This window comes from Pleurodeles waltl, chromosome 11, assembly GCF_031143425.1.
Source record: "Pleurodeles waltl isolate 20211129_DDA chromosome 11, aPleWal1.hap1.20221129, whole genome shotgun sequence".
Classification (NCBI taxonomy): domain Eukaryota; kingdom Metazoa; phylum Chordata; class Amphibia; order Caudata; family Salamandridae; genus Pleurodeles; species Pleurodeles waltl.
Genome location: NC_090450.1, coordinates 173917238 through 173936098, shown reverse-complemented (window position 1 = coordinate 173936098; position 18861 = coordinate 173917238). Strand labels below are relative to the sequence as shown.

Genomic DNA, 18861 nt, shown 5'->3' with positions numbered 1-18861 from the left:
AATAATCTCCCCTTGGCCCCAGTAATCAGACATATCCTGAAAGACAGGCAGGTGACACCTCTTTCAAACTGCACTTTATAAGCTCTGCATTACAAATGGTGAGTTTGTGTTGCAAGATTAGATACAACATTGCATCAGTCTACGTTTCCATTGTGTGACCTTTGACCTAGAGTTTTGCCAAATAGTTTCTAGATCTGTACCTGTCTTAGAAGCTCTTCCTGGCGCATCCGGATTCTTTCCCGCTCCATCTGGATCCTCTGCAGCCTGAGCTTTTGTTGCTGCTGTTGCTGGCTGGTCAAGGCGTTGGGCAAGGACATCAGTCCAGCTTGTGGGTTCTGGGTGGGGTGGGTCTGTTGTGACATAACAGGGCTGGAGGACATTTGAGTCTGATGCTGGTGGTTCATCACTATAGGACAGAAGAATTGCAGCAAGAAATTAGTTTTGATGACCTGTACATCAACATACAAAATGAAATGCACCTATTAGTTGTCCATTTCCATTTGGGTTATGTAGGTGTATTGTACCGCTCTTAATCATGTTAAAAAATTAAATATGCAAGATAAAATGGTAGCAGCTTCCTGACACAATGCGGTGCTCTCCCTTTTAATTGCTGCTGTTAATTCTGCTATGATTAACAGGGTTCTGGTGTTTAGAGCTCATTCTCCAGCAAGAAAAAAATATTTGAGAGTAAAGGAGCAGCAGAAACCACTGCTGGAGAGACAGAGCTGAGCCCAACATGGCAGAAAGTTGTGCCCTTTTTGTCATGCCCTTTCCATTTAACTTCTTGATTTGTGCATCCCTGAGGAAGGACATACTATCCTTGTCACCTTTTCTCAGCCTCTTTAAGCCCATTTAGCCATGGAAAAACCTATATTTCTCCCTTTATAACTTTGTGCATGGCACTCACTTTTACTTAAAGAGTCCTCCATCAAAGACACTCAGTAGTTGAAAATATAACCTACAAGAGGAAATAATCTCAACCACTGGAGATTCTTGAGCAAATTCCCTTCGTTTTGAGATTTACATCCTCTTCAAACTCAATCGACAAGTGAACCAAACAGTCAACTAGTCTAATAAAAGGTTTCATCTACTGAAGAAATGAATGACATACATATCTAAATCTGACTTCAGAAACATGGTGCAAGCTCTAGTATTATTAGGCACCAAAGCTGGCACAGCCGTATTACTCGGCCAAATAGCCCCCAGCCAGTGTGGCAGCATCTACAGTCCGTGTAGGTGCCAGACTGAGCAGTATATCCTGCTGATTCAATCACATTGAGTTCTTTAATCCATGCGTTCAGCTTCCAGTGGGAGAAGAATTTAATTAAAAACAGTGTGCCTTGATTTCAAGGCCTTCCACAAAAAAAAAAACGTAAATACCCCAAAATTCAGAAACTCTACTGCCCCCCAGGCCCATTTAGTACACATATTTTTGGTTACAGGTGACATTAGTTGAAAATGGGAAGCACTCACCAATTGCTTGTATGGGCCAGCTCCTTTAGTTAGGAAATCCTAACCATTATATATACACATTTATCACACACCAATTACCCATAAAATATAAAAACACTCCTGTTGCTCTCTAGTCCCTGCCAAAGCCAAAACCACCTCTCACTTCATCAGTCTTCCCTATTCTTCATGCTCTCCTTACCAATCTGACACCTTCCTGGCCATATGTAGCCACCATTGTTGCTCTGATATTATGCTTTACTTGCTGATGTCATTTGTAAGAACCTATGCACGTGGTTCAATCTCAGCGTTTCATTTTGAATACTCTTATCTTTCCCCATGACCCAGCCATACATTCTATCACAAGTAATAATAGTGACTGCTGAAGAGCAGCGCATCTTGCCAAGGAGAAGTGAAGGACAGCGAAAGAAGGCAATGAGTTTGCAACGTTGCACCATTCATACATACATAGCACCATAAGCCGACAAACAGTGACATCACAAACTTACCTCAAACCCATAGATGGCATTAAGTTCAGAAAATATGTCTAATGTTACTCACAATGTCCCCTGGTTCAACTAAGTTTTTTAAGACTTGCCTAGAACTACTGTGGACCACATGGGGAGGTGCAACACACTGACACCTGAATGGCATACCATGTGTTGATACCCTCAGGCCATGCCAAGCTTCTCTTCCGTACTTGAAGCTGCATGATTAAAGATGGAATATACATATTTGTTCAATCTCTCACTATGCTCATCCTGGTGCTATGAAAATGGCTATCCACTGCTTGTGGGAACACAACAATGAATTGCGTTAATCAATATTCCAACCCCACACTCCTTCTCATTGTGTCTTCTAGATCTGCAATCCATTCAACTTACTACACTGGTTATTCCATCTTAGGAGACTGAAACCGATATGAGGTCTCAAATACAATAACTTCAAAGCGTAAGTAGCGTACATCCACCTCAGCTCGGCAAAACAATATTATAAATATGGTTTCAAAACCATGCAAAGGAGATCTCTCTTCCAGTGATGAAATAGTGGGAGATCAGGAACTTTGAAAGAGGAAGTGACGTTTGGGTGCAATAACACAATTGGCGAAGAAACATCAGAACAGAAATGCTAACAGTGCAAAATAGACTGTGTTGGAATCACCTATCCCAACCAGAAACATGCCAGAAGAAATAGAACGACAGCTGGTGCTTGTAGATTGGCTTGGAAAAAGCAATGTATGGCTCTGGCCGGGTTGGGGGGAATCAATGTGTTCCTGTCTGGAGTTAGAGAAAAAGAAGGCTAGTTTATAATTTCTTCTTACAGCTTTTAATCTGATACACAAAATGGTTCAACACATATTACTGTCCTACAGATCTTTCCCAGAGCACAAAGGGCCTTCATAGGCTTTTCAGTCCATGACCACGACAGTTTCATGGATGTCCCCGGCAGAAGTTCTGTTAGAGGAAATTACATTACAGAGCCAACTTCTAACTGGGTACCCCTCAATTTCAACTGGGGTCAGAACCTTCAATAGGCAGACCCCGATAGTGGAGGAACCTCTGGCTCTGCCATCAAGAACACCACATTTCACGCACACAAATAAGCAGAAAAGACCCACAAGTGGGCAAAGGACACATCCACAATTTTTGGTGTTTGTACCTTTAATACCCACCTTTAAATGACCCTGAGTTTAACTCAATGTGGTTTGCATTTATAATCTCTCGTCTTCTTAGATAAAATTATAGACCTAAAACGTTAACAGGAACTGATGTGTCCTTCATGTCTTAGGGACAACATTCCAGGCTTTAGTTGTATAAAATAAAAAGTGCTAGTCTCCTGCTCAGCATCTTCATTCTAGCTCTTCTAAATGCCAACTACTGGTGGAGCAGAGAACTCAACCAGAAAAATTGAGTCTCAACCTCGTCTTCAGAGAGTCTGTTGATTCATTCTATAGACCTTTACATGGTACAGTAAAGGTATTAAACCTGCAACTATGCCCACCTCTCGGAATCACAGTTACTATTAAAAAAATGATGTCCCCTTCTCAAGGATGATGTCAAGTTACCTCTCAGTTGTGCGTTACTGAATGCTCTTAATTGGAGCATAAAAAGCATCTTTTTCTGTTGCACCCCACAATCTTCATTGTTGATGAGCACCTGATGCGAGCACAATCTTAGCCATTTTCAATGATCTATTCTAGCATGGCTCTTGTGACTGATTTGGCTATGGGAGCTCAGCGTTCTTCAGACAAAACAGTGGATACGGCATAAGAGCTTGCAACCACAGCGGTACTCACATGGTCACTTGTACGCGTTAATAAGTCAACAATTCTCAATAATACTACCTTGTCGTTGGCTGGAGATGAGCAGTGGTCCAGCTGCTATTTCCCAGTGTGTAGGAGGTAGAAAGTGTTTTATTTGTTTGAGGGTGTTTATATTTCTAACCAGCATAAGGGCTTTACCAGAATTTTGCTTAAAGTGTTAATAAGGAGTCAATGATGTTAAAAGTTATTTGAGTCTCTATGAAACAGAATAGAACTATTAGCACTAATATTCTATTCTATTTCACTGAGAGTTCAATAACTTTTATCATGATCGGATCTGCTTCCGACTTCCCAAAAATGTGCTGTATATATTCTATGCACGCCCGAGCTGTTCAACTACACCTGGCCCACACACCTCCTTTTACAGTACCGAGCGCTCCACTGCCCTCATCAACCATGTCTATGTTCTACAACCACTTCCCCGCCTCCCCCAAATACTACATTTTTAAAAATCACCCATAATAATGGGTGATTCAGAAAAATGCCCTGGAAAAATGCTAACAAAGGGCAGAACTGTAACCAGATTGCATTTGGAGTGAATATGGTTAGACACATTTAGCAGAACCTTGGATAATTTATGTAATTCACCAAACTATATAGATGAAATCCATTCTGCGTCGCTGTCATTTCGATTGCTACCAGTGTTGTCTGCAGAGACCAGCAAAAGGCATGTTGACTCATTCCGGGCACAACACCCTGGGCCATGATTTAAAAATAAAATACCAGCATCGCTGACAAGAAAGGAAACCCATCACAAACTATGCTAACAATGATGTGCTGTTCAAAGCACAAATTTATACACGGAGAAAAAGCCCCCTGCATTAGTAATATGGATTTTGACCTGAAGGAAATGATAATCTCTGTGGTAAAAGGATTTTGCAAACACAAAGGCGTCTGGATCCTGCACTTAGAGTGGAGCTTAGGATGACGAAGATACAGTTCTTGAAGAAACTGTTGTGCAAGAGTGTTGATGTTTCAGGCCACCTGGATTCCACGTGGGGCGCGTCTTCGGGGGTTAATCCATAGCCAGAGAGTAACTAGATCCTGTTCAACAGTTTATATTTCTGTCTGAAACCTTATCTTTGGGTGTGTTCAGATTTTGAGCAGAACTGTTTTTTAAAACCACTCCCTGGCTGGAGCACAGACAAGTTCTTGGCCGGTAGAGCCTAACACTGTGCAGAAGCCGAGCGAGGTCACAGAGACACTCATTTTATCTCAGACTTCTAGAACAAGTTAGTAGAATGTTAGTAGGGTGTCAAACCTATCTGTCTATTCTGTGCCTCTAGTTCACAGACGACTTTTGTCATTTCTAGCTAGTAAAATTGGAGCTAATATCTTCACAGACCAGTGAATGGATATCAATACCGTCAATACCACCCGCTACTTACATTAAATGTACTTAAAAAATAATTTCTAAATAACCCCCAAGCAGCAAAAGTTTGTAAAGTCCAGTGTAGACAATCTGAAGTGTTCAGTAGTTGTTTGTCTTCAGTCTTTACAATCTTTAACTGATTCAGAGTGTCTTGTGGCAAGGCCAACAGGTGTATCTTTGCCATGGTAAGTCCACCAATTACTTCATCAAGGCTAGTAACACCATACTACCCAAATGCAGACCAATGCTCTTTGACGCAAATGCGGCGCAAAAAAGTTTAAATATGGGCTAAAGTGTGCAGCAATGTTATAAGGCCTGTAATACAAAGTGAGGAAATAGGAGGGCACTCCAACGCCCGTGTGTAGTGATGGTGTGTATGTAGCGACGTAACACGCGTTGGCTACAAGATTCATCTGAAACAGTAAGAGATTGTCAGGACAGAAAATAAAGAACTACTGAACACATCGGTTTGTCCACACTGAACGTTATATATACTTTGGCTGCTCAGGTGTTATTTGGAAATGTTGGGGGAAGCCTTGTGCTTGTATGGTGGCCCCTTCTCCTCCCTGGAGCACCACATGTTATTGGACATTATTTTATATACTTCAGGCACACACAGGAATGTGCCCATTTAGAACCTAGCCACCTGTTCTTATTTATGTTTTCTCAAAAATGAAAAATCTCAGCAACAGGCAAGCCATCTTTACACACCTTCCAGAAACACAGAGCAGACTTTTAAAACTTCAACAAGAAGAGCCTCAACCATACACTGTCAAGACACAATTACACCATGTCTTCTAGTTACAACTCATAAACCGAACGAGACACGCCCAGGATGGAATCCCTGAAAACTGAGCAGGAAGGAACCAGACTCTGTTACGGGGGTGATACTAACTGCAACAACACTGAAGGGGTAAAATAAGCATGTCCCCTTTGCCAGTGCTGAATGCAGAAAACCGCCTTGCACGGTAATGGGTGAGCTCCTATAAATTCAGACATCGACTCATCTCCTTTTTCAAGCCACGTTCATGGATTTCTTTGAACTGCTCAGTGAGTGAGGATGGGTCACAGGTGTCTTCGCCATCTTGGAACTTCATGCTCAATGATGCTTATGGTTGCATGTCACATTGTACCCTTAGTTCTGTAATCTTTTTAATGGTGGCTTCAAGGGAGAGTTGAGGAAGAGCGATGCATTGTTCTTGAAGCAGTGTTACAATTTAAGCTGTCCATGTGTAAAGTACCAGAAGCTCTATCTAGTGCCATGCCAGCCACTCCCGCTCGAAATATCTTGTAGAGGTCTGAAGCCATCTCAGCTCCAGTTTTGTTTAGAATATCTTTGACAGTTCTTTCAGCCTTAGTAACTGCTTTGGATACATGGGCTTTCAGGACGTGCTTGCTGAAAGGATGATGCAGATATAGGTTGCTTCTTGTGTTCTGTTAAGTTTGTAATTCACGAGTATGAATTTCCTCCTCTTCATTGTTGCTGCATTTTAGGGCATCTTTTTGATTGGAGCTATTATTCCATGAATGAGTTGTTGCTGAGTGTCCGTGGGTTAAATCTTCTATTAGTTGGCCTTTTAGACCAGTTAGCATCAGGAGCGGCTCCTCCGTTTTAGTGGAGGAGCATCGCCGCTCTGCTCAGTCAGGCACGCAGCAGCAAATAAAATGATAATAAAACAATGTTATTATCATTTTATTTGCCACTGTCTGTCTGACAGCTTGGAATGTGGGGGGGCGGGGCCAGGCCATAGGAAGGAGTGATGGGCACTGTAAAGTGTGCATGCCTGTTTGGGAAGCCGTCTCAGGCTGGCCAAACAGACGTGCACTTACATTTCTCTAGCCTGACTGTTGCACAGCCAGGCTGGAGAAATGGCACAGGCTCCCTGTGCCTGAGGGAGCATCGGACCAGCCCGCTCAAGCCAATCCTGACGTTGCTCTCAAGCTCTAGCATGAGAGCAGCATCTGGATAGGGAGCCTGCGGTGACTGCTGGGAAGAGAGGAAGCAACCAGCAGCAGGATCTGGGGCAGGGCAGGACAGAGCAGCAGATGCAGGTAAGTTTTTATTTTTGAACTAAAGTGCCTTTTGCCATAAATGATACTTAGTGTTTTTATCCATGATTTCCTCTGCCTATCATAAGCCGGACAGAAGAAGAGCAAATGCTCCACATCCTCTGAACGATAATTACAGAAGGGACGATTTTGCATGCCTGGGTTGGTAAGAGCCCATTTGTGTGTGATATATTTTTTTATAGCAGGGTACCAATCCTCAATGTAATCATCAGGATTAGGGCTAATGGTGGAACTAAGGCATCCATACAGCGTTCTAAAGAGGGAACAGCTTTAAATGGCAAGACTTTTTCAGTTAACCATCCTGGCATGGTATTGAGATGATATGAGTTTAGCACGTGAGCCCCAAACTGCCCTTTGACTATGGTGTTAGAATTGCTGTTGATCTGAGCTGGGTTAGACCATAGCATACTTAAGCTTAATATACTCAACTGAGACTTAATATTTCTGCGCAAAGGTACTGTCAGGCTACTCCTGTGATTGACAGCCTCCTCCAGAACTGATCTGTAAGTACCAGGTTCTGGTGTGGACCACAGTCTAACCCAGAAAAGGAGGGGCCTAAGCCTGGCTTGGTTGTCAATCCACTTTAGCCCAGTGTCAAAGAATAACGGGGCTGTTGGGGTGGCATTTTGGGAGGTTAAACAGAGATTTAATAAGTCAATTTTTCCTCGCGACCCGCCCTCTAACGTTCTCAGTACCCCATAATTCTGCACCGTACAATACCACTGATTGAACCTTCGCCCTATACACCACAATCACTGGTGACGCTGATGCCTTAAAGCACTTGATCACTGCAGAAGCGCTATTTAGTAGTGAAAGTTCAGATTTAATGATCTGGGATTTCCATCTAGAGGTTTTGTTGATCCTCAGTCCCAGATAATCAAAATGATCCACCTGACGCAGTCCGGCCTCACGCATCCTCGTCATGTTCGGCTAGTTGATGGGATCAGGATGGTGTTGCCGGGTAATGCATACTTTATTATAACTGAAAAGCTGTGTTGTCGCTCTGTCCTTAGTATCAAATCCGGCAAAGCACAGCCTAAAACGACTGCTTACAGACATCTGCAAACTGCACAACATGTATCCAATGTTGAGAGACATTCAGTGCAGAAGTTAATGGATTGTTTTCAGTTATCAGTCAATATTCCAATCTTGTACCTTCTGCGTCAAGAAAGGGGAAGGATCATTCTTGTGTTCATCACCACCCACTCCTCCAGTCCCTCATTATTATTCCAAAGTCTTGTGCCTGGTGCTTTTGTCATGTCGATAGTTTAGGAGCTGGGGTGTCGCTTCACTGAGTGGCAGCCATCTTGAAGACATATCAGGCAGTGGCAGAAAATCACTGGCTAGAATGGTAAGACTCTTTTTACAAACCAAATCTACATATTTGTCTACAACCACCATTTTTAATAGTTCAAATAAAAATTACAAAACAAGGAGGACTTTTTTCCTCCCTTCTGAAGGCAAGCCAAACCTGAAGCTGTCTGTCATTCTAGCTTCAATGGTGTTCCATAAAATAAATATAGACATACAGATTGCATAATTTGTCTGAGAAAAAATTATTAAAGGACTGTAAAACATTACAGAAAAAAACAAATGTACCTAAGCGCCTTACTACATCCTACCCACGGAAAGGGTATGCAACACAAACTCTGTTGGGGAGTTCTATGAAGCAGTGGCTCTCACTGAACAGAAACCCGTGTTTGACTGTAATCCGGAGAATTTTGGTTTATTTTATAACCATCTCTGGTCTGCTCACGTCACTACACTCTTTCTGCCCTTTTAAGCTCTTTAGTTCCAGTCCTTGCTCTCATCACTAAAATCCATTTGCTATGGTGTGCACTGAAGACCAGTAGACACACAGATGACTTTCAGGTACGCACCTGCATCACCCTTGCCTTTTGCCTGGCATATATGTTAAGAGATCACAATACACTCTAAGCCGACGTTACTCAAAGTACGGCCCACGGGCCGCTAGCGGCCCCGCGGACCTACCTTGGCGGCCCGCGAGATGCACAACAAACGCCATATGATAATGGCCGCAGTATGTAAACATAGAAGAGGGCCGCAGGAGCATGCGCAACAGTGGCTTCTTTGCGCATGCTCCCGCGGCCCTCCTCTATGTTTACGTACGGCGGCCATTGTTTATGGCGTTACCGTGACGATCCTGGAAGCCAAAGCTCCATAAAAGTTAGCGCTTGCAGCTAACTTTTACGGGGCTTTATCGTCTGCTTCCTGTCACCGGCTCCACGTCTGCTGCCCGCCTGCCTGCCTGCCGTTCTACATTTGTGGCATCTTTACAGTGCTTTGAGTCAAGTAAGGCTCTTTGGTTATTTATTTATTTGTTTTTAATGTAGTGTGTGTTACTGGGGTAGGGGTGAGAGCAGATTGCGCTGTGTGTGTGCGCTGTGTGTGTGTGTTACTGGGGTAGGGGTGAGAGCAGATGGCGCTCTGTGCAGATGGCGCAGTGTGTGTTACTGGGGTAGGGGTGAGAGCAGATGGCGCTGTGTGTGTTACTGGGGTAGGGGTGGGAGCAGATGGCGCTGTGTGCAGATGGCGCAGTGTGTGTTACTGTGGTAGGGGTGAGAGCAGATGGCGCTGTGTGCAGATGGCGCAGTGTGTGTTACTGGGGTAGGGGTGAGAGCAGATGGCGCTGTGTGCAGATGGCGCTATGTGTGTTACTGGGGTAGGGGTGAGTGCTGATGGCGCTGTGTGCAGATGGCGCTGTGTGCAGATGGAGCTGTGTGTGTTACTGGGGTAGGGGAGAGTGCTGATGGCGCTGTGTGCAGATGGCGCTGTGTGTGTTACTAGGGTAGGGGTGGGAGCAGATGGCGCTGTGCGCAGATGGCGCTGTGTGTGTTACAATGTTTTGTAAAAGGGGGGCGGGGTGGTTGTTCCCCCTCTAAGCCCCGCCCCCTCTAAGCCCCCCCCCCCGTCACTTCAGTGCGGCCCTCGGCCGCAAACAATACTGCAATTTTGGCCCCCGAGAAAAAGTTTGTGAGTACCCATGCTCTAAGCCATTCCCCAGCACCCATGCTTCCCCACTTACATTTAACAGGAGGGGGAGACTGCAAAGTGAGGAGCTCCCCATGCTCCTTATCCAGGCGCTAGTGTGCAACTAACTCAACAGAGGTGACAATGACATCAGAGCAACCCTCCGACCCCATATCCGCAGGGCCTTCCGGCTTACAGAATGTAGGACTTTAACACTGTTTTTCTGCTCCCTTAACCTCCACTTACATAAATATCGGTCAGTTTGACGTCTAAGGCACTCCAAGCACCATTCATGCTTCTAGGCTTAGACCTAATGCAATGGAAGCGAGACTGAACAACTCTGCTCCCTTACATCTGAATGGTAAAGGTCGGAGGAAAGAGTATGGCATTCTTGTGTACTCCTCGTGCTTCCTGACCTGTACCTTCATCAACAGAGGAGACAATGATGGCCACACATGCTATGCTGAAGCGGTCTATTTCAGTCTTTTCTTTTATTGTCACATGATGCCATCTTAACCTATGGTTTGCTTTTCAAGGGCACCGAGAAGAGCGCATCATTTCACGTTATACTGCACCATATTTACAATATATAGCATTATAGATAAAAGCAAAGTTTGACTTGTCTAGGATGTCACTCGGAATCCCAAGATGGAAAATATCTTCGTTATTCACATTTTAGCCAAAGTTGGACTAATTTGGATTCTCTTTGGACTCTTTAGACTGCTTTGGACTCTCTTTCAGCAGAAAGTGTCTTTCAGGTAGCAAATGGGAACAGATCCTCTTTCTTTATATTTAATATTTTAGGGGAAAATATCTAGGAAGAGGTCCTGACCCCATGAACACCTGTGGAAGGGAGACCCTTTAGAGTATTAAAAGTCTATTTGAAGCATGAACTCTTGATGCGCAGTTTGAGACCAGAATTTAAAAGGGCAGTGAGAGTCCACAGCCCTGATTTCCAGGCAGCTCCAGTTTGTTGTGGAGACGGCACAGTACTGGCACGCGCTCTGTCGACCTGCACGCGCTATCGTCTGTTTCAATCAAGCGGGAAACCCCTAACAATAAGCGCAGCTTTCGCGCCCAGGAATCACAAACACATAAGCCATACTTTCCACATCCTGCTCTGCAGCGGGCTTAGCCTTTCTTTTGTCTGCAGTGAATAGATTGGGTTTTGGTTCCAGGAGCACAGAAGGCTGCAGGAAAAGCTGCTGGTGTGCAAACCCCGTAGTTGGACCGGACAGCCAGAGTGGGAAGCTGGTCCGCTCACGTTTATAATGTCAGATGCTTCTGCTAAACAGATTGAGCAGATGAGGGCCACTGATGTGATATGACCTCTGTTTCCAAACATCTTTTGCTTATGGAAACGAAGCTCAGAGCTTCAATTACTAAATACTTTTTTTTCATGGTGGGAAGGGGTCAGTTGTAGGCCTGTGCAAAATATGTAGAACAACCCAAACGAAAATGTCGTTGCATCCCATACGATAACTAAACACAAGGACATACCACAAGTTCATAAGTCCCTCGAGAGACTGGCATTAGGACCGGTTCATGGACAAAATGTCTCCCACAAGATGTCCAGAACCCTCAACTTCCGGAGCACTATACGATCTCATAAAAAGGGGAAAAAATTACTTACTACGGTCATCACTGCAACCCATTTCAAGTACTTGCGCCTTGAGAAAGACGCTATAAGGACGAATTACGTGTTGGGTAGCACCATGCAGTACACTATCATGCAGTACACTATCATGCAGTTGTAAAAATGCTGTGGACTATTAATGGTACTATCCACGTAAAATAACAGATACTTGTGCCAAGAAATACATTTTAAAAAACAAAGATCAATATTTTGCAAATTGTTTAAACGTTAACACAGGAGTGTGCTTCTGTGGAATGTAATAATCCAGTTATTTAGCTGGATTAACACTAAACTAACAGTATTTGTGGTATGGTGCTATATGGGGAAAATTTGACATGAGTCTGGAATTGTTTTCACTTGATGTGGATCTGCAACGACAATCATTAGGTTTGTACCACGTGTATGGGCCTGCCAGTTGGTGAAAAACTGTCAGTCTTCCAATAAACATTGGCCCTGGTTTATTCAAAAGTGGCGCAGCGCGGTGCTGCGCCAAAAATAGCAGCACTGCGCCGTTTTTGAAACATAGGGATACACTGTATTTAGGGAAATACAGCACAGCTCTGCGTTTCCCCCTGCACCCGCGCTGAATTAGGCTGTCTGCGCCAAGGCAGGCATCTTTGCACCATATTGGAAGGGTGTCTGCGTTAAGGGGATAGATTGTTTATGTGAAGGAAGGTGTTCCTTCCTGCACATAAACAATCAATAATGGTGATTTAGCACTTCTGTGTGTGATGCAAACTGCAGCACACATAGAAGTACCAAAGCGTCATTTTGGAATGATTGTTTATGTGCAGGATGGGACACCATTCTGCACACAATCACCAATGGCATTTTGCTTCTTCTATGTGTGCTGCAGCAGGCAGCACACATGGAAAAAGCAAAAAACGAGGAGGTATAAAAGCATTCCTCCTCGTTTTGTCATGCTAACGCCACCCATGGGGTGGCGTTGTTTTTTGGCACTGCCAAAGGTTTACGATTACTCCTAAATCTGGGGCAGTGTCAAAAGCATTGGGTGTTGCGGTGGAACACCCACTGCAACACCCATTGCGCGCCCCCCTGATGCACAAAACTGTGTCGGAGAGGCCCATATTTACAAGGAGACGTAACGCCACAAAAAGTGGCGTTACACCTCTTTGTAAATATGGAGCTATGGTTAGCGCCACCTGAGCGTCACAAAAAGTGACGCTTCGGTGGAACTAGGGGCTCTTAAATCTGCCCCTTTGTACCTAAATATTTACCATCATCAGAAGACTCCAACTTAGGACTGCGTGTGGTGGCCGAAATAACTGTTTGGAGGAAACACTGCTGGTGAAATGTTTGTCTGAAACAGAATACTGAAAATTTTCAATATGCATGGCATTCTCCATGTAGATTATTCGTTCTTAGTAAATGTTTCTTCAAGTCCATTTTTGAATTCTCTTATGTTCTTTTTTTAATGTCTCTCCTATTCACCCGTTTTTTTTTCAATACTGAAAACGGGGCAACCAACGCCGTACTCTCCCATTTCTCCTCCCCATTTCCCGGCTTTCCTTTTCAACACCTCTTCTGTCTACAACTTCAGTTGGCTTATTTCTCTCCTCCCAATAGTTAGCTGGTAGGCCTGAAGATGGAGCAGGCACCCTTTCTCATTCCCCTTTTCAGAACCTGCTGTGCAGCCCCTTGCTATCTCTACGCTCTCATTTTATTGATGTTGCTTGCAAAATGCTCCTTTTACACCCAAAACCCCCCTTCTGCGCCTTTTCAAATGTTCCCTTGAAAACTTGCAATTTTTATCTCTTGCGTCTCTACTTTTATTGTTGTTTGCTTTACTCTGTTATTATACTTCCTGTCTGCATTGTAATAGACACAGAAAGCAGACTTCTGCGGACTATTTTTAAAATGGTTTAACATTACTTTAAAAAAATGCTTCTTTCCTTTATGTTGATTAGAAACCTAAATCTCACCGTGTCTACTTGTTTAGAAATTGTTAAAGCTTTTGAATGTTTCCTTTTATATCCCAGCACCAGATTTTGTATACTGGGACTTTTACCTTTTTCATGAAATCTTTTTGGTCCAAAGCTTTTTATTTTAAATTCTGTTTAGTGTCTCGCCATCATTTCGGTTATCCCCATCCCGGACACACTGCGACAGTGCCCAAGCTGGAGGTGCTGCAACGGGAACGAGACATCTTGGCATCCGTAGCGCATGGGGGGAGGTCGACCGCAGTCCTTTGCAGAATTTGTGGAGGAAATTTCACTACAAGTGAAAGACATAATTTTTGGTAGCCTTGGGACAGGTTTCTCGGAAATACTACGGAAAACAGACAGTCCTTTGTTGGCAGAGCCTCTGAGAGGAAAGATGCTGTTGTTTTCACGTGGTGGTATAGTCTGAACTTGGCCCTAAGTGGAGCACTCGAAGGCCTTCCCCTCTACCTCGGCGGCATGTGTTTTCTATCAGACGGGGTTGCGTGACTTTAAAGCTGGCCAGTTCACATGAATTCAAGTGCAGACTGTCGGAAAAATGATCCACAGATGTGCCCAGACACTCTTGGCACTGAAATAATGGAAGTCACTGGAACCACGCTGGCACCGCCACGCGAGCTCGTTTCGCCAAAAATGTCCACCTGTAGGATTCGACTTCTGCAATTTACTATTTCCATGGACCGGAAGTTAATATCTGTATAGTCTGTTTCTTTGATCACTCCCTTTATTTTTTTCCTTTCTTATTTTCATAGTTAACTCCCGAGTCTCACCTCGTCTTTCAAAATATCTTTTTCTGTCTTTGTTATATCCACTTTACTCTTTTCAACCGTTTCTGTAGTTCTCAATTGCGCTTACTCTTTTATTCACTACATTCTGTTCATTCTCCCTTTTCGGACATTTTCTTTTTTCTTCTTCTTCATTTTGTTTCCATAATGTTTCTTGCACTACGTTTGCCTTGTTATAATCCATGTAGAGATGTTTTGGCAATTCACTACACAAGTCGCTTTCTTGGAATTACTTGATTTCATCTTCTTGGTTCATGCTTTTTATGACCGAGGTTCGTCTCAGTTTCAGGTTAGAATCAAAAGACAATGTTGTCATGTTCTTTATCTGCTCTGTGCTTGTGAAGGAAACATACCGCTGGTCCATGACCAAGTGCAATAGTTTCTAACTGGCGTGCAAGGTCTCAAAACGGATTTTACCTTTTCAGATTGTAAATCTGAGTTTTTTTCCATAGTCTGTTCTTGACCACAACGAAAGGAGCCTGTTTAAGTTGATTGTTCACATATACATGTGCATTTCTGAGCTATGATCATAACTGATAAAATCTTCCTGCAAAAACCGGGTTCAGTAGTAGAAGATATGTTGTGGGCTAAAAAATATCTAAAATCAGGAAAGGCGCTGTGAGAGAGAAACCACCAAGATATCTTTAAAAAGAATTGATTGGTTGAACAGGTATTCTGTTCAGCAGGCCAAGGCGAACTGAATCTGTTGGGTGTAATGTATTAAAAATGTGGGGTGAATTGAGGTGTGGCAAACATTTTTGTGGTTCAAAATCAAGATGGCTCCACCTCTTAAACTGCCTTCCAAGCTTTGCATGTAAAACATGTTTTGTATTTCATACATGAACTATTCAGAAGACCGATTTAGTAGTTGAAAAACGTAGCCTTACACTGTGCATTGATGTAGACAATTGTTATGAGAGGCATCATGATGATGGGGAAGGCCAGGCAAGATTGCACATTACAGACTGAAGAGTCTTCAAGTGCACATTCCCATGGTTGAATCTTCCTTCAGCATACATAACTCTTTCTGCATATTAGTTTCTTATATATCCCACCGAGGTGGGTATTATGTGTGCATAAAGATCAGTTCAGGGGTGATTGGTTTTTAATGAGGATCGTGTGTTTATGTTTGGGTTCTGTAATATCTCTCTGAGAACAGAGACCTTCTGATTGAACATTGACCCAGAATGACTGATGGCCAGGTTTTGATAGGCATGCTATGTCTGGTGGTGTGATGGAAGCACAAGGGGAAACAATACATGTATGGTCAGTGGGGCCTTTTTGATTCCCTAATTAGAGAGCAAACTCTGGTGGAAATTGTGTGTAATGCCCTTTTGGGCACAATTTATTTTCTCTGCTGCAGGGCTGTTCATGATTGATATATTTTATAATATTTCCGTACCTTTCAAATCTGTTGTTGAGATCCAGACGTCATCAAGTGTATTCAGGAGAAGCAAACTGACATTGCTGTTGTGCACAAAATATGGATTTTGCTTATATTTGGGTGTTACTTACGCATAATAGTGGTTGAGATTTGTCTGCTGCTTGTGCTGTTTGAGAGGTGGCACAAGCCTGGGGCATAGTAACTTTGCTGAATTATGTCCCCTTAAGGGTCTCATTTACTTGAGTAAACACCACTAGCAGTGCTGCCAACCACCTTTCCAGTTCATGCCTTCCACAAACACACTGATGAAATCATAACACCCCAATCTACCCGTAAAAGAACCCTTTGCCACTGCTAGTCGATTTCGTGAGGGACAGACCATCTCCATCCTGAAAACTGAAATTAAGGAAAAAGTACAGACAATGTGATTAGACCCCTAAAAGTAAAACACAAAGACCAGATATGTTAAAATGGGAAGTCCATAGATGCAGGGAGAAGAAACCCTGTAGCGTAAAATCAGGACAACCACCAATGCAACAACCCTTGATAACAGAAGGACAGAAGACTATATACTCTGCAATGACTAAAAAGTCAAGACTACAATAATTTCAAATTCCTAATGAAGCAGGAAACATCAACAAATGTCACTCCAAAGTCATTAAGGGGGTTGTGGTTTACTAAATTTGCTTTATTCTATAGTTTAAAAGATTCACAAAAGAGACACCCATGCAGGGCCAAGAAGCAAGGCAAAATTTACTCAGACAAGGGGATGGATTCCCGCTTTTTTAGTGACCAGTTGCCTGAGGCGATGAAAAAATTTACAATATACCTGAAAATGTAGCAAAAATCAAACAGGCAGCTAAAAGGTGACCAGCTGAAGTAGAAAGATGCCTCGATACTTCAGGTGCAAATCATAAGGCAAGGAAAATGCATTAAGCAAGTACCAAAAAAAAAAAGTCTGTGTGTGAGACTTAGACATGGGGAGGACATGCTGCCTGGATGAGAAGCTCTGCTGGATTGGAAACCAAGGAGAAACAATCATCCAAAACGGAGGGCAAGCAAGCTTAAATTAAAATGAGCCAACGAGAGGCACATAAAATATGGAGTGGTGCTGGACTCCTGCAACCCACTCGTTGCTGCCTTCCAGCCTGTTAAGTCTGGGGGCCACCCTCTTCTTAATTCCTTCACTTTTATTCCTATACTGTCCATGCTGAGTGACATGTTTCCCCAGCCATTAATGCTAAACAGACGGGAGAAACATTCCAGAATCCAGGACCTGATTGGTGCTTAAAAGACTTTACCCACCTACACATCACTTTCATATGGTGACAGCTCAGTTGGCTTGGGTCCTCATATGATGTCAGACCTTCCTGAGGAATCATTGTTTTCCCTTTTTTATTTTGTTATTTTTCTAAACCTCTCTTCTTTTTTATTATTTCGTTATACTCCCACTACAACATTTCTACAGGAATTTAGATTGTATCTGTTCTAGCATTTCCTTATAAATTAATCTGTTGCCTTATTCTTTGTTTGTGCATCTTTAGGTCCCAAAGTATCCTTTAGTTCAGTGGTTCCCAACCTGTGGTCTGGGGGACCCATGGGGGTCCGCGACTGCTTAGAAACATACATAATATTAACATATTCGGTCCCTAGCTCTCAGTAATGACTCAGTAGGGGGTCCCCAGATTCCAATAATGAGTCAGTGGGGGTCTGCAGGTTCCAGTAATGAAAAAGTGGGGGTACACAGAAGTCAAAAGGTTGGGAGCCACTGCTTTAGTTGGCATGCTGCACTGGTTTTCAAAATGAAACCAGATTCAAGTACTCAGAAGAAGTGTAGTGCTTGGTGACTCAAAGTTTCATGTAAATGCTCCATTTATCATTTTATCTACGCCTTTATTTTATTTTAGATCGCGTCGGGCATGTTTATGTTTTTGTTTGTTTGTAAAATTCAGCTGCGTCAGAAATAAATGTAATAAACAGGATTCAAAATGTCGCATGCCTCTGAATATTGTTACCGAATGGGAACCGTAAGAATGTTCAGTATGGCAACCAATAAAAATGTGAGTGCTGAAAAGCAATGCACCTTGAAACATTTAATTGAAACATAACAAAACAAACCCACGTAACAGTTTAAACCACAACAACATTAACAGGACAAAGCTGCTGCAAACAGAGTGGTGGCTCGGCCCAACGCTGACAGCCAGGCACTTGGTATCCATTTCTGTGATTCCAAGGTCATAAATGCACAGATTTCCGGTGGCTTGCCTGTTTACTCTCTCGCTTACTGTTCAAGGATGCATTGTTCTTCACATCTCTAGGCTGCTGCCAAAAACTTTCAGCCGACAGCACAGGGAAGGAGAACAAAGAGGAATTACACAATAGCTCCCCATCAAGCCTCCAGCCAGAGAAGGTCAAATGTAATTTGTAATATATAACTGAAGACATGTGAACCATCATACACAGACAAAGGACAAAAAGTTCAATTTTCTCATTTCCAGAGATCACTACTCACACTATCCTGTGCCATAGGGCCACTTCCAGATGTTAGCATTAACCCTTAGATTTATCCGTCACAACATAATCCAGATCAAGTCGCGTTTCTGCCTCCAGGTTTTTTTTAAATGCATTAGAGACCAGAAGGGTGTATTTTGCAAGGTGTATATGAACCTAGGTGGGGCTATCGCCTTGATCAGCACCTCTTGGCCCAGCAGTGACAATGCTAACACTCTCCAGCATTAAGCCTTTTAAGCTTTCTAGCAATCTACACAGATTTCGCTCGATGAACCTTCCTTGTTTGCGGGTACATAAAAGGCAGATATTTAAATCCCTCATGGCTATGGATATCCCACAGTTTGGTGGGAGTTGTGGTGGTCCCCCCATGTGTGGGTAT

The 18861-nt window shown here is 43.2% G+C and overlaps 1 protein-coding gene across 1 annotated transcript in view; it reads right to left on the bottom strand.

The window, feature by feature from the left end:
- Positions 1-18861, bottom strand: part of WWTR1 (WW domain containing transcription regulator 1) — a 163266-nt gene that overhangs the window by 34195 nt on the left and 110210 nt on the right. Inside the window, exon 3 of the mRNA XM_069213373.1 lies at positions 201-406. Within this exon, the coding sequence (XP_069069474.1) occupies positions 201-406 (206 nt within the window). The remainder of the gene's footprint in view (positions 1-200; positions 407-18861) is intronic.